General features: G+C 39.5%; 2 protein-coding genes across 10 annotated transcripts in view; one reads left to right on the top strand and one right to left on the bottom strand.

The window, feature by feature from the left end:
- The first annotated feature begins 52 nt into the window (after positions 1-52).
- Positions 53-15,136, top strand: ZDHHC6 (zinc finger DHHC-type palmitoyltransferase 6). 5 transcript variants are annotated; one of them, XM_025274363.3, is made up of 12 exons: positions 55-285; positions 1,034-1,184; positions 1,307-1,775; positions 2,440-2,531; positions 3,683-3,842; positions 5,395-5,556; positions 7,154-7,207; positions 11,213-11,380; positions 12,506-12,547; positions 13,255-13,400; positions 13,495-13,541; positions 14,519-15,136. In XM_025274363.3, the coding sequence occupies exons 3-12, from the start codon at positions 1,509-1,511 to the stop codon at positions 14,620-14,622; spliced, it is 1,242 nt and encodes a 413-aa protein (XP_025130148.1). In that variant the 5' UTR covers positions 55-285; positions 1,034-1,184; positions 1,307-1,508; the 3' UTR covers positions 14,623-15,136. The 5 variants fall into 5 exon arrangements, with proteins under 5 accessions (XP_044791176.1, XP_025130148.1, XP_006044011.1 ...); XM_006043949.4 differs by lacking the exon at positions 1,034-1,184; XM_006043953.4 differs by lacking the exons at positions 55-285; positions 1,034-1,184 and adding an exon at positions 443-582.
- A 3,838-nt stretch (positions 15,137-18,974) lies between these two features.
- The window catches only part of ACSL5 (acyl-CoA synthetase long chain family member 5), a 51,100-nt gene continuing 50,284 nt past the window's right edge, over positions 18,975-19,790 (bottom strand). For all 5 annotated transcript variants that reach the window (XM_006043947.4, XM_006043946.4, XM_006043948.4 and 2 more), the window contains one exon: positions 18,975-19,240. The gene's annotated coding sequence lies outside the window, so the exon portion shown is untranslated. The remainder of the gene's footprint in view (positions 19,241-19,790) is intronic.

The raw sequence follows: 19,790 nt of genomic DNA, 5'->3' as shown, positions 1-19,790 counted from the left end.
ACGGCGAACCTCCCGGAAGTGGCTGTCACGGAGACTGCGCACTGAGCCCGAGCGGGAGATCAGCTGCCAGGGCGCTGGCTGAGAGACGCGCGGGTCGTGGCTGGTCGCGCACCCCAGCTTCTAGCGCACAGAATTTACTTTGTACTTGCGTTGGGCGGGGGTACCCAGGACGGAGTTATCCGAGCGGGAGAGGGTCTGCTCCGGGTGAGCCCGAGCCGCGAAGTCTGCTCCGGGTGAGCCCAGAAATGCGATGGCCCAGGAGCGGACACTGAGGACAGGACCGAGGTGGGAGTCAAAGCAAGGGACGTGATTTTGCGATCATCGCCCCACCCTAATGGGGCCAGCATCTCCAGAAAGTCGAGACCAACCACCCCTTACCAAGATGTTCGTCCCCTGCGTGAGGATTTCTCAGTGCTGTGCTCCATAACACGAGAGGGAAACTGAGGCACGAGGCAGCGCGGCATCTCTTGAGTGGAAATCTTTGTTACTCTGGCGCTCAGATCTTCTTCGCTTGACTCACTCCAGTCCAGTCCTGAATAGCCTTCTACAGATCTTCTCGGCGCTCGCTGTCCTGCCTTCCCGGTCCCTTGCCTTTTTTTTTGTTTTTCCTTCCCTGAAATATTCTCATTCGTGCTTATTCTCATATACGCCTCCGGTCCTGAGTTCACACACACTTCTCTCTCCTCACCTCCTCTCCCCACTCCTCCCCTCCCCTCCTTGAGCTTTCATCCTCCGGTTTCTTGACTTCTAACACAAACAGACCTTAAATTAGCCTTTGAGGGGCAACCGCAGGCAAATGGTGTAGACCTTGTCTGGATCATACTGGATTTAATTCAAGAGTGGGTAGGAGGCAGTTTAGAACTCTGTAAAGGAAGTTTGATGATTTGGCTTCTGTCGGATTCAGCTGTCACTCACTCAAGTGGTTTAATCGCTCAGCCTCTCTGAGCCATTTTCCTTTCAATGAAGAAGGAAACTGGATTAGGTCAACCATAAGGCCCTCCATCCCAGCTCTAAATTTTTTTGTTTCCTGCAGCCGTTCACTAAATATGCACAGACATAGTCCTCTGACAAGTTGGGAACAAAGGGAAAAAAAACAACCACTTAAGAATCATGGATCCAGTTTACTTGCCATTCAGAATTGACTAAAGTTTGGATAAGATGAAAATGGTTCTTTTTGATATTTGGTGAGATACTCATTTCATAGTAATGTACTTGTGAGCTGCTTCTATTTAGGCGATTATTGAAATTAACAAATACAGTAGATAGTAAAATGTCTTACGGAACCTTCTCATTTTGTTTTCTTTAGATTAAGTGTCAAGCCAAGGTACTGGATTCTCCTAGATAAAAAGTGTCTAGCAGTGAAAGTGGCGTAATCTGCATTAACATCCCACAGCGTGAAGACATGACAGTTAAGGAACACACACGGACTTGTGGCACGAGGAAATGTGTGCACAGAAAAAGGAAATCTGTAATTCTTTAAAAACTGAAAGACATTCTTCCTCACCAAAATGGGTACATTCTGCTCAGTTGTCAAGTTTGAAAATCTCCAAGAATTAAAGAGACTTTGTCACTGGGGTCCCATTATAGCCCTTGGTGTTATAGCAATATGTTCTACCATGGCCATGATTGACTCTGTGTTGTGGTATTGGCCCTTACATACCACTGGAGGAAGCGTGAATTTCATCATGTTGATTAACTGGACTGTCATGATTCTTTATAATTACTTCAATGCCATGTTTGTTGGTCCTGGCTTCGTCCCTCTGGGGTGGAAACCGGTAAGAAAAAGGTTTCTTAAAATGGTGAACCCTCATGATAATCATATATTTAGTTTTTTCCTTACCTGCCAACCAATAATATCAAACATAGCCTACTTTTTACTTTGGTGGAGACTAAGCATATTATTCCAATCACTGGCCATTTAGAGCTCAAAGAATTTTTTTCATACCTGCTTGAAAGTATTTCCCAAAGCAATTTCAATTAAAAAAAAAAAAAATGGAGTGGTAGTAATGAGTACATGGTCATAAGTTTCTAGGAAACACTGTGTATCATGTACCTCATAATTCTACAGTGTGGTTTGGCACTGGGATTTTTTTTTTTCATGTAACATATTAACATCCCTCATAACTGAGAAAAATACTTTAGAAGCTCAGTTCTGTTCAGTTCAGTCGCTCAGTCGTGTCTGACTCTTTGCGAAGCTACTAGTTTATAAAGTATTTAGAAACAATGGACAGCTTATAACAAGCCAAGCCTTATGAATAAATACTGTAGTTTGATTTTCATTTATGGGAGATGGGGAAAAGATGGAATTTGAATTTTAGCTTGCATTTCCAGCCCTTCTTTTTGAGCTAAAATTTGTTTAAATAATGAATTTCTGATAACAGCAGTATCACTTTTCCAATTACCCAGAAATTTACATTTTGTTTATATTTCACTGCCAAGGAAAATTCTCAGGATAGTGTGTACCTCCAATATTGTAAAGTCTGCCAAGCATACAAGGCACCACGGTCACATCACTGCAGAAAGTGTAACAGGTACTGTCTGTCTTTACTATTTATTGAAGACTGATCAACTTGATTACTGGCCTTTTGTTATTCTTTCTTAGCACGTCAATCCTAGTTTTATTCCCTGCAAGGTGACTACTTTATAAACAATGATGTTAAAAATACTTGTGTCCATAATCTTCCTTTCAGATTGTCAATTCTGATAATGAAAGTTTCACTGTTTCTTCTTGCCATGACAGGAACAGGGTAAAACATTATACTTTAAGTTGTTTTCATAAATCAGGGTTAATTGTCGACTGACATGTTAACTAGCCTTAGAATTGTTCTGAGGCTAAATTATAAAGGAGACCTGCTTTTTCCATTATTCAGTTGAGTCACATTTATACTTACATAAATCTAATAAGTGAATCCAGGTGCCTATTATCACAAGTATTTAATATAAAAGCCTTAATTGGAAGAAAACAGAATCACTGTAAAAAATGTGAACTAAGCTATTGATAGAACCTTTGTAAATGAACATCTGTATCCACTGATAAATAAGAAATTTATGATGCTAATTCTGAGGTTTAGGGGGACCATTGGAGGGGCAAATAAAGTTTAGTTTGAGGCAAGAAAATTTTCTTCTAACAACCTCAAGGAAAGGAAACAGAGTAAGACTTCACTTACTAAACCACATCTTACATTCCAGAATTAGCTTGCTTAGCTCGGAGACGCCACATGTAAAGGATAAGAACATAAAGGAAGGAAGTTACAAGCGTCTGCCAGGCCCCATCAGCCCCAGTGGAGATTTAGAAGTGATTTTGTTCAGTCTCTGTTGTTTTCCACTCCAGTCACTTCAGAGCAAGAGGAAAATCAGGAACCATGCTTATTTCTTTATAATGAACCTTTCAGTGGGCCTCCTGACTTCTTGAAACATACTTACTTGTAGCAGATGTCTGTTTCCTCAGAAGCCTTTACAAAGCCTGCCCTTTCTTTGGCTGTTTAAAATTTAAAAGAAGTCACTGGTTCAAAGTTGTTTAAAAACTCATAAAGATTTTTCTTTTTGTTCTATAAAGTATTATTCCTCTGTGACTCATGCATGGACATGCTAGATTCCTGTGTGCTTGATCTTTTGAAAACCAAAGTTATTTCAAGTAGACAGGATTTTCTGCCTCATGTTTTCTATAAATTTTTCCCGTTAGATGTGTGATGAAGATGGACCATCACTGCCCTTGGATCAACAACTGCTGCGGCTATCAGAATCATGCTTCCTTCACGCTGTTCCTCCTTTTAGCACCACTGGGCTGTATTCACGCTGCCTTTATTTTTGTTATGACAATGTATACGCAGCTTTATAATCGGGTAAGTGAAAACGTTTGTTTATCAAATCATGAGAGATTAAATAGTAGTTATCAAGATTCTTTAAGAAGTCCCTTTTGGAAATAGGTGTTCTCCAGTTTAGGTGGGGAAATAGAACTTTGTTTTACCTTTACAGGGATTCCTTTTTTAAAAAAGCTTTAAAACGGTTTTTAAGATGAGGAAAGATTATTTTGTATATGCTATCTGGAAACTCACCGTATATGCTGTAGTTGAAGTTTTACTATGTATAACTTATTGGACTTCAATAAGCTATGGTAGAAAATAGAGGAAAAAGCAGAAAAGTGGGAAGAAAAAGACAAGTGCTCTCTGTTTGCGTTCGATCCTGTGGCCACTTGCAGTTCTTTCGTTCATTTCTAAATCCAGTGCTCTGGAACATGGCTCACACAGCAAGTGCACGTTCTTAAATATCCTACGACTGATTGAGTTGATTTATGAGCGTGTGGTTATGAGATAAAGTTTGGTGGTCACAAATTCAGGTCCTTAAGCATGCCTGGCTGAGAAGGCAATGGCACCCACTCCAGTACTCTTGCCTGGAAAATTCCATGGACGGAGGAGCCTGGTAGGCTGTAGTCCATGGGGTCGCTAGGAGTCGGACACAACTGTGCGACTTCACTTTCACTTTTCACTTTCATGCATTGGAGAAGGAAATGGCAACCCACTCCAGTGTTCTTGCCTGGAGAATCCCAGGGACGGGGGAGCCTGGTGGGCTGCCGTCTATGGGGTCGCACAGAGTCAGACACAACTGAAGCGACTTAGCAGCAGCAGCAAACATGCCTGGAGGGTAAATGAGGGACCCAGGCCTAATGGGAACCTGGAAAACACATGCCTTTCACACAGAGGACAACCCATATTTTACTTCAGCCATTTATTGATGTTTGGAAATCCAGCCTGGCAATGCCAGATCACCTGGTTTTTCAAGAAGAATCTGAAAACCCAGACTTTCTATGTGCAATCTGATTTCTAAAACACTAAATTTCTAAATGTTGGTACCTAACTCTGAGTATTCTAAAACATTTTTCAGGCCAGCCAGTGCACATTAGCAGGACGTGTTTTGACCTACATGTTACTAGTTCTTAAACCTCTGGTTGTGGAACAAGAGGGAAGAAACCACTGAATCTTAGGCTATCTTTGTCACTATGGAAGAGCACTGTAAATACAGGAAAGCGAGGAGAAGCCGGGAGACAGTTACAACTTAGATTTGTGTCCACTGTCATTCATCCCCAGTAATGCGTGTGCAGTCTACCTAATGCTTGCTTTTTTTTTTTTTTAATTACAAACATCTATTCGATGTACCTAATGCTTTCTGAGGAAACAATGACAAACAAAAAACATTTGACAGTACCAAAGAGGATATCGTGCATGTCACTATGAGTTCAAGCCACAGAATTAACTAGAAAACAGTTATGTTTGCTTTGGCCACAGTAGCACGTTGTCATTTGCTGATCTTCTTGATCAAGTGGTTTTAAGTGGTACAGTAGAGTCTAACCATTTACGACAACCAAGTATTTCTTGTGGGTGGTATTGTCGTTCGCAGCTCTCCTTTGGGTGGAACACGGTCAAGATTGATATGAGTGCAGCCCGGAGAGACCCTCTTCCGATTATTCCTTTTGGATTAGCTGCATTTGCTGCCACCTTGTTTGCCTTGGGATTAGCTTTAGGAACAACCATAGCTGTTGGGATGTTGTTTTTTATCCAGGTAAGCTCCTCCATTACCTCGAGCTAACACTGTCAAGTAATTGGGGCCGCATGTAATGAGAAGGAGAAAAAGCTGCATTTAAGAATGCCGTGTGAAATGGAGATTATTGTTACTTTTTCCACCTAGGTGATGAATTTTATCTTCTGCTGGTCAGATAATTTCCAAGTGACTTTGCCAGCATTTCTTGGTAATGATTTAATTTAAAAAATCCTAAGTTAGAGTTACACAGCATTTTATCCTTGAGAAAGCTCTTCTCACAGTCTCTCTTGATGTTCACATCAACCCCAAAAGTCGAAGAGGAGTATTATTTTCCCTTCCTTGCAGATGAGTAATTGAGTCACAAGGAGGTTAAGTGGCATACCCAATATCATCCATTCGTGCATTCAGTAAACATAATTATTAATGTTATTTTATAATCACATATATTAATCAAAAGCATAATAACAGCTAACGTTTATGGAGCACTATTTTAGGCCTTTTACATATGTTAGCTCATTTAATCTCCATAACAACCCTATGATATTGGTGCTACTTAATGTCTGCTCTATGATGAATCACTCTGCTAATTTCTGAGTCTACAATAATGAGAATGAAGAGGATCCTGCCATTAAATCAGGGTCATGTGTATATCATAGATTTATGTACAAAGTGATGCTGTGAGAGCCCAGAGAAGGAGGATGTGACCCTGAAGGGATCAAAAAATAGTTCTTATGACTCACTGCATTTGTTTCATTAGTGTATTCATTCACTGAAGGCCTACCATGAACCAGCTACTGTGCTAGGCCCTTGGAATATGGAAAAGACTCCCAGTCCAGGGTTGCTCTTACCGTGTCACACTGTCTCCATGAAGACACAGCCAGACATCAGAGAATTGCAGAACTTGTAGAATTAGAAATGCTGCGCTAGCAGGCCCTGATGCATTACCCAACCCTTTTTGAACTCTTAGTTTTAAAATAACCTGGTTTGGGTTATATTTTATATTTTTTACTAGTCTGGAATCAAATTCTTGGAAAAATTTTCCCCAATGCGTATAATTAAGAATCATATTAGAAATAAACTAAAGTCATGTGGTGTAAAAACCTACATAAATGGAATTGTCATTTCTAGGAAAATCAAAAATAGAATCAAGACTGAATGTACTCAAGTTTTTAAGGCAAACAGAATGTCTAGGTTGACTGTAATGAGTCACTGTTACTTGTAATAAATAGGCTAATCATGCATTTAAGATTTATTTAAAATAGTGATAAAATTTTAATGGCAAAATATGTTAATGCTGATTGAGTGGATTGTATCATAATTTATTAATACTCTGGAAAACTTATTCAGAAGGTAGTACTTAAAGCATGATTTTTCATTTAAGCCATAGATTCAGATTTGATTGTGGATTGATGTAGTCATGTGAAGATATAGTCCAGTGGTTTAGAGTCAGATGAACCACGTGCTCTTTTATTTAATCTCTATTGTCCTGATACCTTCATCTATGGAATGGAGCAATAAAAACTGTCTCATAGGGGTAGTGTAAAGATGATAATCTTTTTTTTTTTTAAGATGATAATCTTAAATGAACCAGTAACATTTAAAATTTTACTATTTCCAGATGAAAATAATTCTCAGAAACAAAACTTCTATTGAATCATGGATTGAAGAGAAGGTAAATTTTAGAGTTATTTTCTTAATTTTGATAAAGTACTGATTAACTAATAGATCAGATTAACTAGTAAATGCCCCCAAATGAAAGCTTGACTACCAAATGGCTTCCTTATGTCATTTGCATGCTGCGTGAAGGGTGATTATAGGAACTGATTGATTTATTCCTGGTTCAATAAGACTCCCACAGAACCATCTCACACTGAATTGTTCTAAGTCACACATGAAGCTATTTGGCCATACTCTTTCAGACTGGAGGAGAAGGCAGTCCATTGGGATGGGAGCTTCTGTCCTACCAAGGTGCCGTCACATAGGCTTTACACATCAGATAGAGCTTAGAACATTTACCTTGTCACAAACCTCACAACCTCCAATACATACTTCACACTGTCCATTGTGATTCTGATGTTAAAATATGCCCCGCTTCCTATTTAAAACTTGTCAGAGCCTTTCCATCCCTGTAGCTTATTGGAGTTGTAAACCCAGTGCACTGCAGCCCCAGCAGATAACCTAGAGGAGTGGAGCCAGCCTGTGCTCCAGAGCTGTCCAGCAGACCAAGCTCATCATGGCCACAGAGAAATCCTCACCTAGTATTGTGAGATCATGTAATTGTTTTTTCCAAGAACAACCAGAGATCTGGATTTTTATGTTACCTTCTTTGTTTTTAAGCATTGAGAAGCAATTCAAATTAAGAGCAAAATAAACAGAAAATCTTCATGGGCCAAAGAAAACACACCTATAGGACATATTTAGCCCCCTAGCAGCCAGTTGGTGAGTTTTAATTTATAGCAGCAGCTCTCAAACTTCAGTCTTGGGACCTTTTTTTGTTCGCTGTTTAGTGACTAATTCGTGCCCAGCTCTTTTGCGACCTCATGGACTGTAGCCCTCTAGGCTTCTGTGTCTGTGGGATTTCTCAGGCAAGAATACTGGAGTGGGTTGCTATTTCCTTCTCCAGGGGATCTTCCTGACCCTGGGTTGGAACCCACATCTTCTGCATTGATAGGCAGATTCTCTGCCACTGAACCATCAGGGAAGCCCCTCAGGACCTTTTACATTCTCAAAAATTGTTAAGTACACTAAAGAGCTTTTGTTAATTATACTATTGAGTATTATATCTATTGACATTTGCCATATTTTCTGAGAAAACCTTTGAATATTATTTCATTTAAAAATAACAATAATAAATCCATTATATGTTAATAAAATAACATTTCTGGAAAAATAATTAAATTTTCCAAAATAAACAGAATAGGGAGAGTGGCATTGTTTTATGTTTTTACAAATTTCTTTAATATCTGACTCAACAGAAGACAGTTGGATTCTCACATCTAGTTTTGCGTTCAGTCTATTGAGATATGTTTCTTTGATTGAAGTATTTGAAGAAAATTCAGCCTCAAACAGATAAGTAGGTAGAAAAAGGGGTATTTTAACATGCCTTTTAGATAACAGTGGACATTCTTTGGTAGTAACAATACATTATAACTTGACAAGTGCTAGTTGGTAAGAGGTTAGTTGCATGTGAGATCTAAAATTATATCAATCAATTTTTTGCATTCTTTTGTATTCAAATCCATCAATCTGTCTTGCTCTTTGAATGGATCTTTTACCCATATAGGGCATCAGGCATTGGTCTTTTGGAACACACTGGTTTACAGATACACAGATTTTTAGAATGTTGATACAGTTCATTATTCACGATGTAAATCCGTTTGTATCACTACCAGTTTTATGGGGAAAATCTTTAAATATTGGAAAGCCGTCAAGCTCATAGTGGTGATGTAAACTTTCCAAATTCTAATTTTCATTTGAAAGCCTTACATTTTTCACTAGCAACAAATAGTTGTTTATATGAAGTAATAACCTGACTTTGTTCATTTTCGAGAAGACATCCACTAAATACTGAAGTCTGAACAACTTTGGTTTGTCTGTTACATTACTTATTCTTTCAAACAAAAATAGCACTTCATGAAAAAAGCTGCTGCATAGCTTTAGTTGGCTCACAGCTCAGACAGGTGTTTTCCTTGAGATAAGCATTTTGTCATGCTTTATGTGTATTTCCTGTGTTGTCACACAGAATATTAAAAAGACATCTACTTGAGGGCTGAGATTTAATAAAAATAATTTTTATTCATCAAGACATTTTTATGTAAAACTGGGCTTTTTGTTGGTTTGGTTTGGTTTGAATTGAGCGTGTAGCAGTGAAGAATATAACAGCTTGGTGCCACTGTCTTGACGCCAACATAAGATGCCAGCAATTTCACCCACCGTTGCAAATGTCAACACCATGGAAGAAGGCAAGAATGTCTTAGTATTATTATCAAAGTTGTCTGACTTTGTACAACCCCAAGAAAAGGTCTTGGGGACTGAAGGAGATGCACAAAGCATACTTTGAGAACCACGGATATACAAGTTTAAGTCCAAGCTCCTTAGCTTATGCGTACTAAAACCTTTCATGTCTTCCCCTTACCTGCTTCTCCAGTTCATTTCCACCCCTCCCCATCCCATTCATACTCCATACCAGCTAATACCAAATAGTTTACACATCTTATGCTTCTGTATTTTTCCACATGTTGCTCGCTCTGCCTAGAATATTCATCCTAGCTCTTTTTTCCTTATTTCTTGCCCCTCGAGACTTGGTTCAGCTGTCAGTTCCTCCGAGGAACCTTCCTTGACTCTCCCTAGACCAAGTGAAGTACTTTTCTTCCCTTTTCCCATGGCACCTGTTGCACGCCTCTGTCAGTTTTTAACACATACTGTGCACGGAGTTCCCTCTTCACTGTGTGCTTCTCTCAGACAGTCTCCATGCCTTTGTTGTTTTTGTAAACTGCTCTCATCCTTAGCACTTTGTCTTTTTTAATATTCTAGGTCTGTGTTCTCTGAGGCTCTTAATCCATTTTAAGATGCTGAAGTTTTTGTTTATAAGAAGGGAAAAGAAGTTACTCATTATCAGGGTGGGGATGGACTTACATGTTTTCATGTTACAGCTTGACAATTCTTGTAATTGAATTATTATCAGTATCACTTTATAAGTAACTGCAAGAAGCTTTTCTCTAAAATACTATCTGATGATAATAAAATATTTCAAGGTATAATCTCTAGTTAGCATAACATTGACATTAGATTCACTGTTTTTTTGCCAATGACCAAGGTTATCTGTAAAGTGCCACACTAAATCTAGAAGTTATTTAAAACCTGGCACTATGTTGCTCAATAGAAATCAAATAAATGATTCTATTAAGTTAAAGAAAATGGGTCAAAATGACCATATTTTATTACACAATAACTATCAACTGGGTTTGTATGCTCATTGTAGGAATAAACAATGTATCTTTATACCACTAGGTGTCAGTAGAAATTCAGAAATCCTAAGGCAGTTTATTCCCTTAGGTAAAAGAGGACAATTTAAATGCCTAGAATATAATTTATGAAACTTGGATATATATATGCATAAAATGTGTAGATAAATGCCTATATAAGTATGCAGACATATGTAATGGTATGTAAAACTGAAAGATTGCTCACACTTAACCTGCTAACTTTAAAAAAACAATAATTTTCATAAAATGACTCACCTGTCACACCTTTCCTGGCCATTCCTACAAGTTCCTTCCAGCCTGAATAAACCCTTGTTTTCTCTTAAATCTTTTTGTTAACATCTGTTCTTTATACCTGGATCCTTTTGTTCTACTGAACAAGTAGGACATTGAGGATTTTTTATATATGAAATAAAGTTACTAACTTTTAATAAGCATTTTTGAATGCTTAAATTCAGTCTTATTTAGACTTATTCATACATTTTGTGGATGATCCTATACGAGGTTGGTGTTTGTGTGTCAAGTTCTTCCTATATTGTGATGTGTTTATTACTCCTGTGTATTCTGATGTTATAACAAGGAGGAAGTATTTCTAGAAGTGATACAAATTTGAGGAATAACTGTTCTCAATTGTCTATTGCCAAAAGCCATTAAAGGCAGATGTCTCTGCCATCTTACCTCTTTGTTACCCACAGGCTAAAGATCGAATTCAGTATTATCAACTAGATGAAGTCTTTGTTTTTCCTTATGATATGGGAAGTAGATGGAAGAACTTCAAACAAGTATTCACATGGTCAGGGGTCCCTGAAGGAGATGGACTGGATTGGCCAATAAGAGAAGGCTGTCACCCGTACAGCTTAACAGTGAGTGTTTTGTTCAAATAGTCTTCCTTTTTACCCCACCTTCTTCCTCTTCTCCTTAACTCTGATGGCATTTTATAGTAAAATAAGTCATAAGAATTGTTTCAGCATGTCAAAATGAATCTAAGTGAATTCTCAAGCACTCCTTGTATCATGAAGAGGAAGAAGAAGTCGCTCAGTCGTGTCTGACCTCCTTCAATTTAAATCTCTTATTGCGCCATACTTGTGAGATAAAGTCTTGATTCCTTACCTTGGATTTATAAAACCCAGCCAAAAGCTACCTTTCGCCTACATCCTTTTCATGCTATTCATGGGGTTCTCAAGGCAAGAATGCTGAAGTGGTTTGCCTTTCCCTTCACTGGACCACATTTTGTCAGACCACCTACATCCTGGAGGGAATTAGCCTTTCCAATCAGCCTAGACCACTCAGCAAATCCCTGATACAATTCTCCCCCCACAGTTTTTTCTACACCATATGACCTCCTCTTTATCAGAAATTACTCAGATCAGCTCCAGTCCCCCCGGCCCCATCTAGACTCATCTGGATTTGGTACCTAATCATATACTAGTTATATGAGCACATGAGGTCTCAATTTTAATCCTTGTATCTTTAACTTAACTTGGCAAGATTCTAAGCGGAGATTATTTCCCCTTATCTAGTTTAGTGTCATTTAGTAAGTTGTAGCTGAATAAGTGGAAAAGAGGAGTCGAAATGACAACTTTTAATCAAGACTCATTGTTGATGAACTTTGCAGTCTCTGTGAAGACTCTGAGTCTCTAGACTGCTTCATCTTAAGGGACTAGCCTGCAAGCCCCTGGAGGGCAGAGAGCACATCTCCTTGATTGCTGGGCCACAGAGAGTGCTCTGTGATTATACACAGATAAAGACATTGGAGAGGGAACATTGAGAAGAAAGTCCCACTTCAGTGCTGGTTTTTAGTCACAGAGCCTTCTTCCCATGCTTTAAAAAAAAAAAAAAAAAAAAAGTGTAGCCTTTAAATTGTAGCAATTTGAAATGTTGGAATATTGGGAGTTTGTCATGTCACTCTGATACAGTGAATGAGGAAAGCCTGTTTTTCAGTGTTGAGATATGAGACTTCATTTTTTCTTTTTATATCTTCCAAACAGATAGAACAGTTGAAACAAAAAGCAGATAAAAGAGTCAGAAGTGTAAGTAATTCTTTTGCAGTGATACTAATTTCTTTTCCTTTGTCAGGCTCAGCACTTCCATATAGCTTTTAAAATTGCCTCTAAGTAAAAAACCAACTGTTGGCTTTTATTAAATAATATTTCTTAATACATTTGTTGAACTTTGATGCATTTTACTTTTGTTTTCATTCAGATAGTTTGGACTGGAGGTTTGGAGGGAATTCAGTCAATTTCTATTGTCAAAAGATAATTATCCTCAATATAGTTCCCCAGTGGGAAACTTGTCCTTAAAGTGATGCTGAACAATTAATTCAGTGGCCACAAGCTACATGTGGTTATTTAAATTTAAATTAATTTAAATTAAATTCAAATTTAAATTCCTTGGTTGCACCAGCCACATTAAAAATGTTCAGTATCTACTTGTGGCTAGGGAATACCACACTGTATACCACAAGTATAAAACATCTCCACCATTGCAGAAAGTTCCATTGGTCAGCACTGCTTCTAAAATTTTATTCTTAGCCATGTGCTTGAAATGAAGGGTAAGAAAAGCCTGGGAATTAGAAGCATCAATTAATTACCTTCTTATAAGGGAACTGGGTAGATAGCAAACCAGAAGGGAAAGACTTGTTGCCTGATATTCTGGGTCTACCTTTAGCAGTTTACATTCAAGGTTAAAAAACTTCATACGTGGGTTAATATTAAATTGTTCTACTCACTGATGACAGGTCCGGTATAAAGTGATAGAAGATTATAGTGGTACCTGCTGTCCTTTGAATAGAGGAATCAAAACATTCTTCACGAGCCCCTGCACTGAAGAGCCTCGGATAAGGCTACAGAAAGGGGAGTTCATCTTAGCTACAAGAGGGTTACGGTAAGTAATGGAAAGTACTGAATTTCTTCTTGAATAATGAAATTGGCATCTAGCCTAAAAAGAAAAGTTAATTTTAATCTTTTAAATATTTCAGATACTGGTTGTATGGAGACAAAATTCTTGATGATTCCGTTTTAGAAGGTATGGACATGAAAGCGAGTGTTTAAAGGCTAAGACTGCCAGCAACAACTGCAAATTTTACAAGAATAACTTTTGTAAACAGTCACATGTGTTAGGGGAACGATAGGAAGATACTCATTAAGCAGCAAAAAGAAGGTCCATGTATTACTTCTCCATAGCACTTGTATTTATCAGGTCTTTGCAGTGATTAGTGAACATTGGATCCCATACTTAAATATGCAGCACACACTTGTGGAAATGCTTCATTTGTGGTATTCAGTCCCCAGCAGCCCTCTGAGGTCCATGCTGTTATTGACATTTTGGTGAGGGAACTGAAATGTGGGGAAGCTTAGCAGCGTGCCCAAGGCCACACTAAATGCAGGAGGAACCAAGACTCCAGCCCACACACTCTGGCTCAGAGCCTGTGACTAAGCTGCTATGCTATACATGCACCCATTGAGTGAATCATTCTATTATGATAAAAACTAGTGAATTGAAACATTCCATGTCTTTGATTTTTTTTTTTAATTTACTTTTAAGAATTATTTCTTTAAAGATTAACCTAGGATGCTCTTTTGAAAACACTGGGTTAATCATAAATTAGCCCATGTGATAGGTTATGCAAGCTTGATATAGAAGTGCACGTGTTAAAAAAGAAATCTAAAAAGCATGCCTCCAGGGAGCTAGGTCCCTAGACAGATGAAGTGTTACGGTCTGTCAGACTCCCTCCCAGCCACACACGTGTGCCTGAGCACCAGGTCCCCCCACTCCACTGGAGCGCTCCCGGATGATGGAACTTGGGAAATACCCATTTTCTAGCTCGTTAGGAATGCATATATTTTGAATTTTTATTTAGTTAGTTAATTTTAGCCTCAAGTTGTGCTAATTGAAATTGGGGGGTAATTAAAAGCTTATCAGTTTGAAGTAACAGGATTTACAAGTCTCACAGATGTCATTTTGGTATATCTATTTCATATCAATTTCATTTTCTCCCTCAGGTGTTTCAAGAATAAGAGGATGGTTCCCTAGAAACTGTGTAGAAAAGTGCCCCTGTGACGCCGAAACAGATCAAGCCCCAGAGGGCGAGAAGAAAAATAGATAGCCGCTTTTGAAGTAAAATTCCTCTCAGTCCGCTCCATTACTTGAAAACTGTACATATTACTAAAGAATTATGCAATGAGCCTACTCTGGTTAAGGTGTTCTTTTCCTCAAAGGTGCCCTAGTGCCATGATCTAAATATTTTTATTACCACTTTGAAATGGAGAAGCCATTCTGCACATGCCTTTGAATCCCTGCACCTCTCTGCCACCTCTCCCCTCCCCAAAAGGAAACACACTTCACCCAAGTGAGTTGATTGCATTTTCTCTAGGATTTTGTGTGCGCTGCACACGGTGGACCTGACCTGCAGATAGAGCCCCCCCCCCCCCCCCCCAACCAGGAGCATCTGCATGCGATGCTTTATCCTCTGTCCCCCTCGGCCGAATTTCTGATATTCTAGATACTATAGAATTTAATTTGTCAGATTCAGTGTAAGCTCCGATTTTATTACCCGTCTTTTAATAATGATAATTTTGTCAAATCAAATAAAGATCAATGGCTGTTCTGTATAAATCATAGTTTTTACTCCAGGCATCTTTCTTTTTGCTGACTAAAAAGGAGTGTTATTTCCTTATGGAAAAACTGGTGCTTTACTGCCTTTGGAAAATCGACATCTTTAATCATGAGTCTTAAGACATATATATTTGCCTCAAATAAATACTCAATTAATGGCATATTGAGATCATAGTATTCTAGTAGACTTCTTTTTTAATTATAGTTGATTGACAGTGTTACAGGTGTATAGCAATGATCCAGGTATGTATACACACACACATGTATTCTTTTTCAGATTCTTTTCCATTATAGGTTATAACAAGATCTTGCATATAGTTCTCTGTGGTGTACAAACAGTAGGTTCTCACTTATCTGTTTTATATACAGTAGTGTGTATCTATGCGTGTTTGTGGCAACCTCTTTTGTGCCCCAATGTACTGTAGCTTACCAGACTCCACTGTCTGTGGGATTCTCCAAGCCAGAATATTGGAGTGGGTTCCCATGCCCTTCTCCAGGGGATCTCCCTGACCCAGGAATCCAACCCATGTCTCTTGCATTATACGTGGATTCTTTACTGCTGAACCAGCAGGGACGCCCTAGTGTATGTCTGTAACATCTCCCATATCTCTCTTTATCCCTCCCTGCCTCTTTTCCTCTTTGGTCACCATAAGTTTGTTTTCTATGTGTGTGAGTCTATTTCTGTTTTGTAAATAAGTTCGTTTGTATCATTTTTAGATTCCATATGTAAGTAATATCATGTAATGTTTATCATTCTCTATCTGACTTACTTCACTTATATGACAATCTCTAGGTCCCTCCATGTTGCTGCAGATGGCATTATTTCAGTCTTCTTATGGCTGGGTAATACTCCACTATTTATTCCACATCTGTACCCATTCATGGACATTTAGCTTGCTTCTGTGTTTTGGCTGTTGTAAATAGTGGTGCTATGAGCATGGGGATGCATGTATCTTTTCAAATTAGAGTTTTCAACTTTTGCAGGTATATGTCCAGGAGTGGGGTTGCTGGATCATGTGGTAACTTAGTTTTTTAAGAAATCTCCATACTCTTTTCTGTAGTGGCTATAACCGATTTCCACCAGCAATGTAGGAGGGTTCCTTTTCCCCCCACACATCCAGCTTTTATTATTTGTAGACTTTTTGATGGTGGCCATTCTGATCTGTGTGAGGAAAATACCTCATTGTAGTTTTGATTTCCATTTCTCTGATAGTTAGCAATATTGAGTATCTTTTCATGTGCCTGTTGGCCATCTGTATGGAGAAATGTCTGTTCAGGTCTTCTGCCCCTTTTCTGATTGGGTTAATTTTAAGCTGTTTCTGTATTTTGGAAATTAATCCCTTTTAGGTTGTATCCTTTGCAAATATTTCCTCCCATTTTTCATATTGTCTTTTTGTTTTGTTTATGGTTTCCTTTGCTGTGCAAAAGGTTTTAAGTTCAATTGGATCCCACTTGTTTATTTTTGTTCTTCTTTCCATTACTCTAGAAGATGGATTCAAAACAGTATTGCTGTGATTTATATCAATGAGTGTTCTGTTTTCCTCAAGGAGTTTTATAGGATCCAGTCCTACATTTAGGTCTTTTCATCCATTTTGACTTTAATTTTGTACCTGGTATTTGAGAATGTTCTAATTTCACTCTTTTACATGTAAGCTGTTCAGTTTTCCCATCACCACTTACTGAAAAGACTGTCTTTTCTCCATTGTATATTCTTGCCTCCTTTGTCATAGATTAATTGACCATAGGTGTGTATGAGTTTATTTCTGGACTTTCTGTCCTGCTCTGTTAATCTCTGTCTGCATAGCAGTACCATACTGGTTTGATTACTGTAGCTTTGTAGTGTATGGGAGTTCCCGTGTGTATTATTTGTTGCTTTCCCTTGCTGCTTTTAGTATTCTCTTTTTATCTTGAATTTTTGTCATTTTGATGGCACTGTGTCTTGGTGTGTTCCTCTTTGAGTTAATCCTGTATGGGACTCTATGTACTTTTGGACTTGGCTGATTCCTTTCTCAGATTAGGGAAGTTTTTAGCTATTATCTCCTCACTGGTGGGTGGAGATGGACTTTGACCCCATGGTGGACTAGGCTGTGCCTAGGGGCCTGTCAGGACAGGACTCTGGGCCCTTTAGTCTTTAGGAAGCCTGTCTCCTGATGGATATGGCTGTTACCTCCCCAGTTAGTTGTTTGGCTTGAGGCACCCCCGCACCGGAGCCTTCAGCTTGTTGGGTCTTGGTGCAGACGGGCCAAGGTGGCAGCCACCAGGAGTGTTCACGTGGTTGAATGTTCCCTATTGTGTCTGCCTCCAGTGTCTGTGTCCCCTGGGTGAGCCGCAGCCAGCCACCTTTTGCCCTTCCAAGAGACTCTCCAAGACCAGCAGGTAGATGTAGCCCAGGCTCCCATCAAATTACTGCTTTTGCCCTGGATCCCAGTGCACATGAAATTTTGTGTGTACTCTTGAAAAGTGAAGCTTGTATTTCCCCCAGTTTTCTGGGGTTTGTCTTTCTGATGCCAGATCCCTGGGCTGAGGAGCCTGACATGGGGCTCAGGACTGTCTCTCCTGTGGGAGAACCTCTGCTATATAATTATTCTCCAGTTTGAGGATCGCCCAGCCAAGGGGTATGGGATTTGATTATATCTGCCCTTACAAGTCTGCCCTTACAGCCCAGTCTCACTGTGGTTCCTTCTTTATGTCTTTAGTTGTAGAAGATCTTTTTTGGTAGGTTCCAGTTTTTTTCATCAATGGTTGTTCTGCAGATGGTTGTGATTTTGGTGTGCCCATGAGAGGTGAACTCAGGGTCTTTCTATATTATACCATCTTGGCCGCTGTCTAGGAGACGTTCAACCTAGTCATGTCTGCTCATGTTCGCTTGAATCTCTCCAAGCCTGAAGCTGATGTGAGTATTAGGTTCTAGGCTGGTGGACTTGGAGGCTTAAAGTCAGGCTCTTTTAAACACAAGAGTAGAATTACAGTAGGCACCTGTTCAAAGAGTAATTCTTTCCAAGGCAGAGAACTTGAGATTGGGGGGTTTGGCTTGTGAACACTTAACGGAAGGGCACTTGGGGATTCAGCAATGAATGAAAGAGGACTCTGTCCCACTCCAATGAGGACTAGGGAGGTAGACGGATAGTAAAATATATGTCAGCTAGAATCGTGTATTATGAAGAAAGCAGGTGGGACAGTCTGATGGAGGTGACATTTAAAGCATATGAGGGGACAAGTCGTGTGTCTCTGGGAGCGTCTGCATTTTAGGCAGAACAACAGGCTAGAATGTGCCTGGCATGTCTGAGGACAGGAAGGCAGTTAGTGTGGGTTTAGCTGGAATGACTGAGGGGGTAGTGGGAAAGGAGGTCAAGGAGACAGCAGGAGCTAGGACATGCAGGGAAGCTCATTCCTGCCTTCCCTTCTGTCTGAATATCCCAGGATAGCTCTTCTGGGCTCAGGGTCTAGAAAGACCAGAAAGGAACACTCTTCAAGACTACATGAATGATAAAGGAGAAAGAGCACCAACTGTGCTCAGCTGGAGTCAGGCTTCGACTGGTATTTTTTTATTCACAGCTGTGGGATAGAAGGCCTGATCCTCAAGGTCATTTCCTTCAGTAGCTATCAAACATGGTGACGTTCTAGAATCACCTAGGGACCTTTAAAAAATCCCATTGCCCACGCTGTACCCCTGGCCAGGTTAACCAGAATCCATGAAGTGTCACACAGGCATTGGTATCTTTTTAAACTCCCAGGTAATTCTAGTGCATAGCCAAGTTTGAGAGCCACTAGCTTCCGTGATGGTCAAGGAACCCTTGTCTAAGGCTGACTCTCTTCATGATCCACGAGGAAACACACCACAAATTCAGTTCTCTGCAATAGTTTATTCTTAACACCTTGTATTTTCAGACGATATCAGTGTGTGTTGAAGGCAGGTAAGGTACAGCAGGAAGTGGAGTCGGGATGAGAGATCAGTCGGTTCCTTCCCAGGAGATGTGGCTGTTGTGCAGGCTTCATGCCTTCATTCCCAGTTGGGGAGGCCGCTCCTCAGTGCTTGCTTCATTTACTGGAAAGCTGCACTTGACGTGGGTTTCAGCTCCTTTACCCACAGCTTCCAGCTCAGCAGCAAACTGTTGGGAATAGATTCGTCACCAGGTATACTGTGGAAAACACTCTCAGAACATTCTTTTCGGGCACAGTGTCACAGGCCCAGTTCTACATTCTCCCAAACTAGAGACTTTAGGAAATGCTCAGTGGGATCAAATTCTTCCCTTTTGGACACAGACTTTAGTGAACACAGAAGGACATAGAAGAAATCTGTCTCGTAAACATGATTAGTATTGTTATAGCTTAAAACTACTTAATTTTAGGGGTTTTATGAAATAGTTAGAAACTATGTTCTTAAGTTCCTCAGAACTTAAAGGTCTCTTAATTTGAACATTGGAAACTCTAAATATTGAGACCACCAATGAGTTAGGTTAACTATAAAACAAGGGAAAAGTCCCAACGGGTCACTTTGGCCCCTGAACTAGTTATCACTTATAAAGGCTGCATTTCACAAGGCAGGAACAAAGATTCTATACAGATGGACCTTGAAGGAAGGTGTCTTGATAAAAGCAGTCCTAACACCTAAGATGTCATTTCAGCAACGTTTAAGATGGGAAAGACAAGAGTTATTTA

The sequence above is a fragment of the Bubalus bubalis genome, chromosome 23 (assembly GCF_019923935.1).
Source record: "Bubalus bubalis isolate 160015118507 breed Murrah chromosome 23, NDDB_SH_1, whole genome shotgun sequence".
NCBI lineage: Eukaryota > Metazoa > Chordata > Mammalia > Artiodactyla > Bovidae > Bubalus > Bubalus bubalis.
Note: the sequence above shows the minus strand (reverse complement) of the source record. Positions and strands in the feature narration are given on the sequence as shown.

Bases quoted from the DNA above. Each gene is read 5' to 3' on its own strand.
- ZDHHC6 (XM_006043949.4), top strand. From the start codon at position 1,509: ATGGGTACATTCTGCTCAGTTGTCAAGTTTGAAAATCTCCAAGAATTA. The intron at 11,381-12,505 runs GTGAGTGTTTTG...TCTTCCAAACAG, and splicing joins GTCACCCGTACAGCTTAACA to ATAGAACAGTTGAAACAAAA. The intron at 13,401-13,494 runs GTAAGTAATGGA...TAAATATTTCAG, and splicing joins TTAGCTACAAGAGGGTTACG to ATACTGGTTGTATGGAGACA.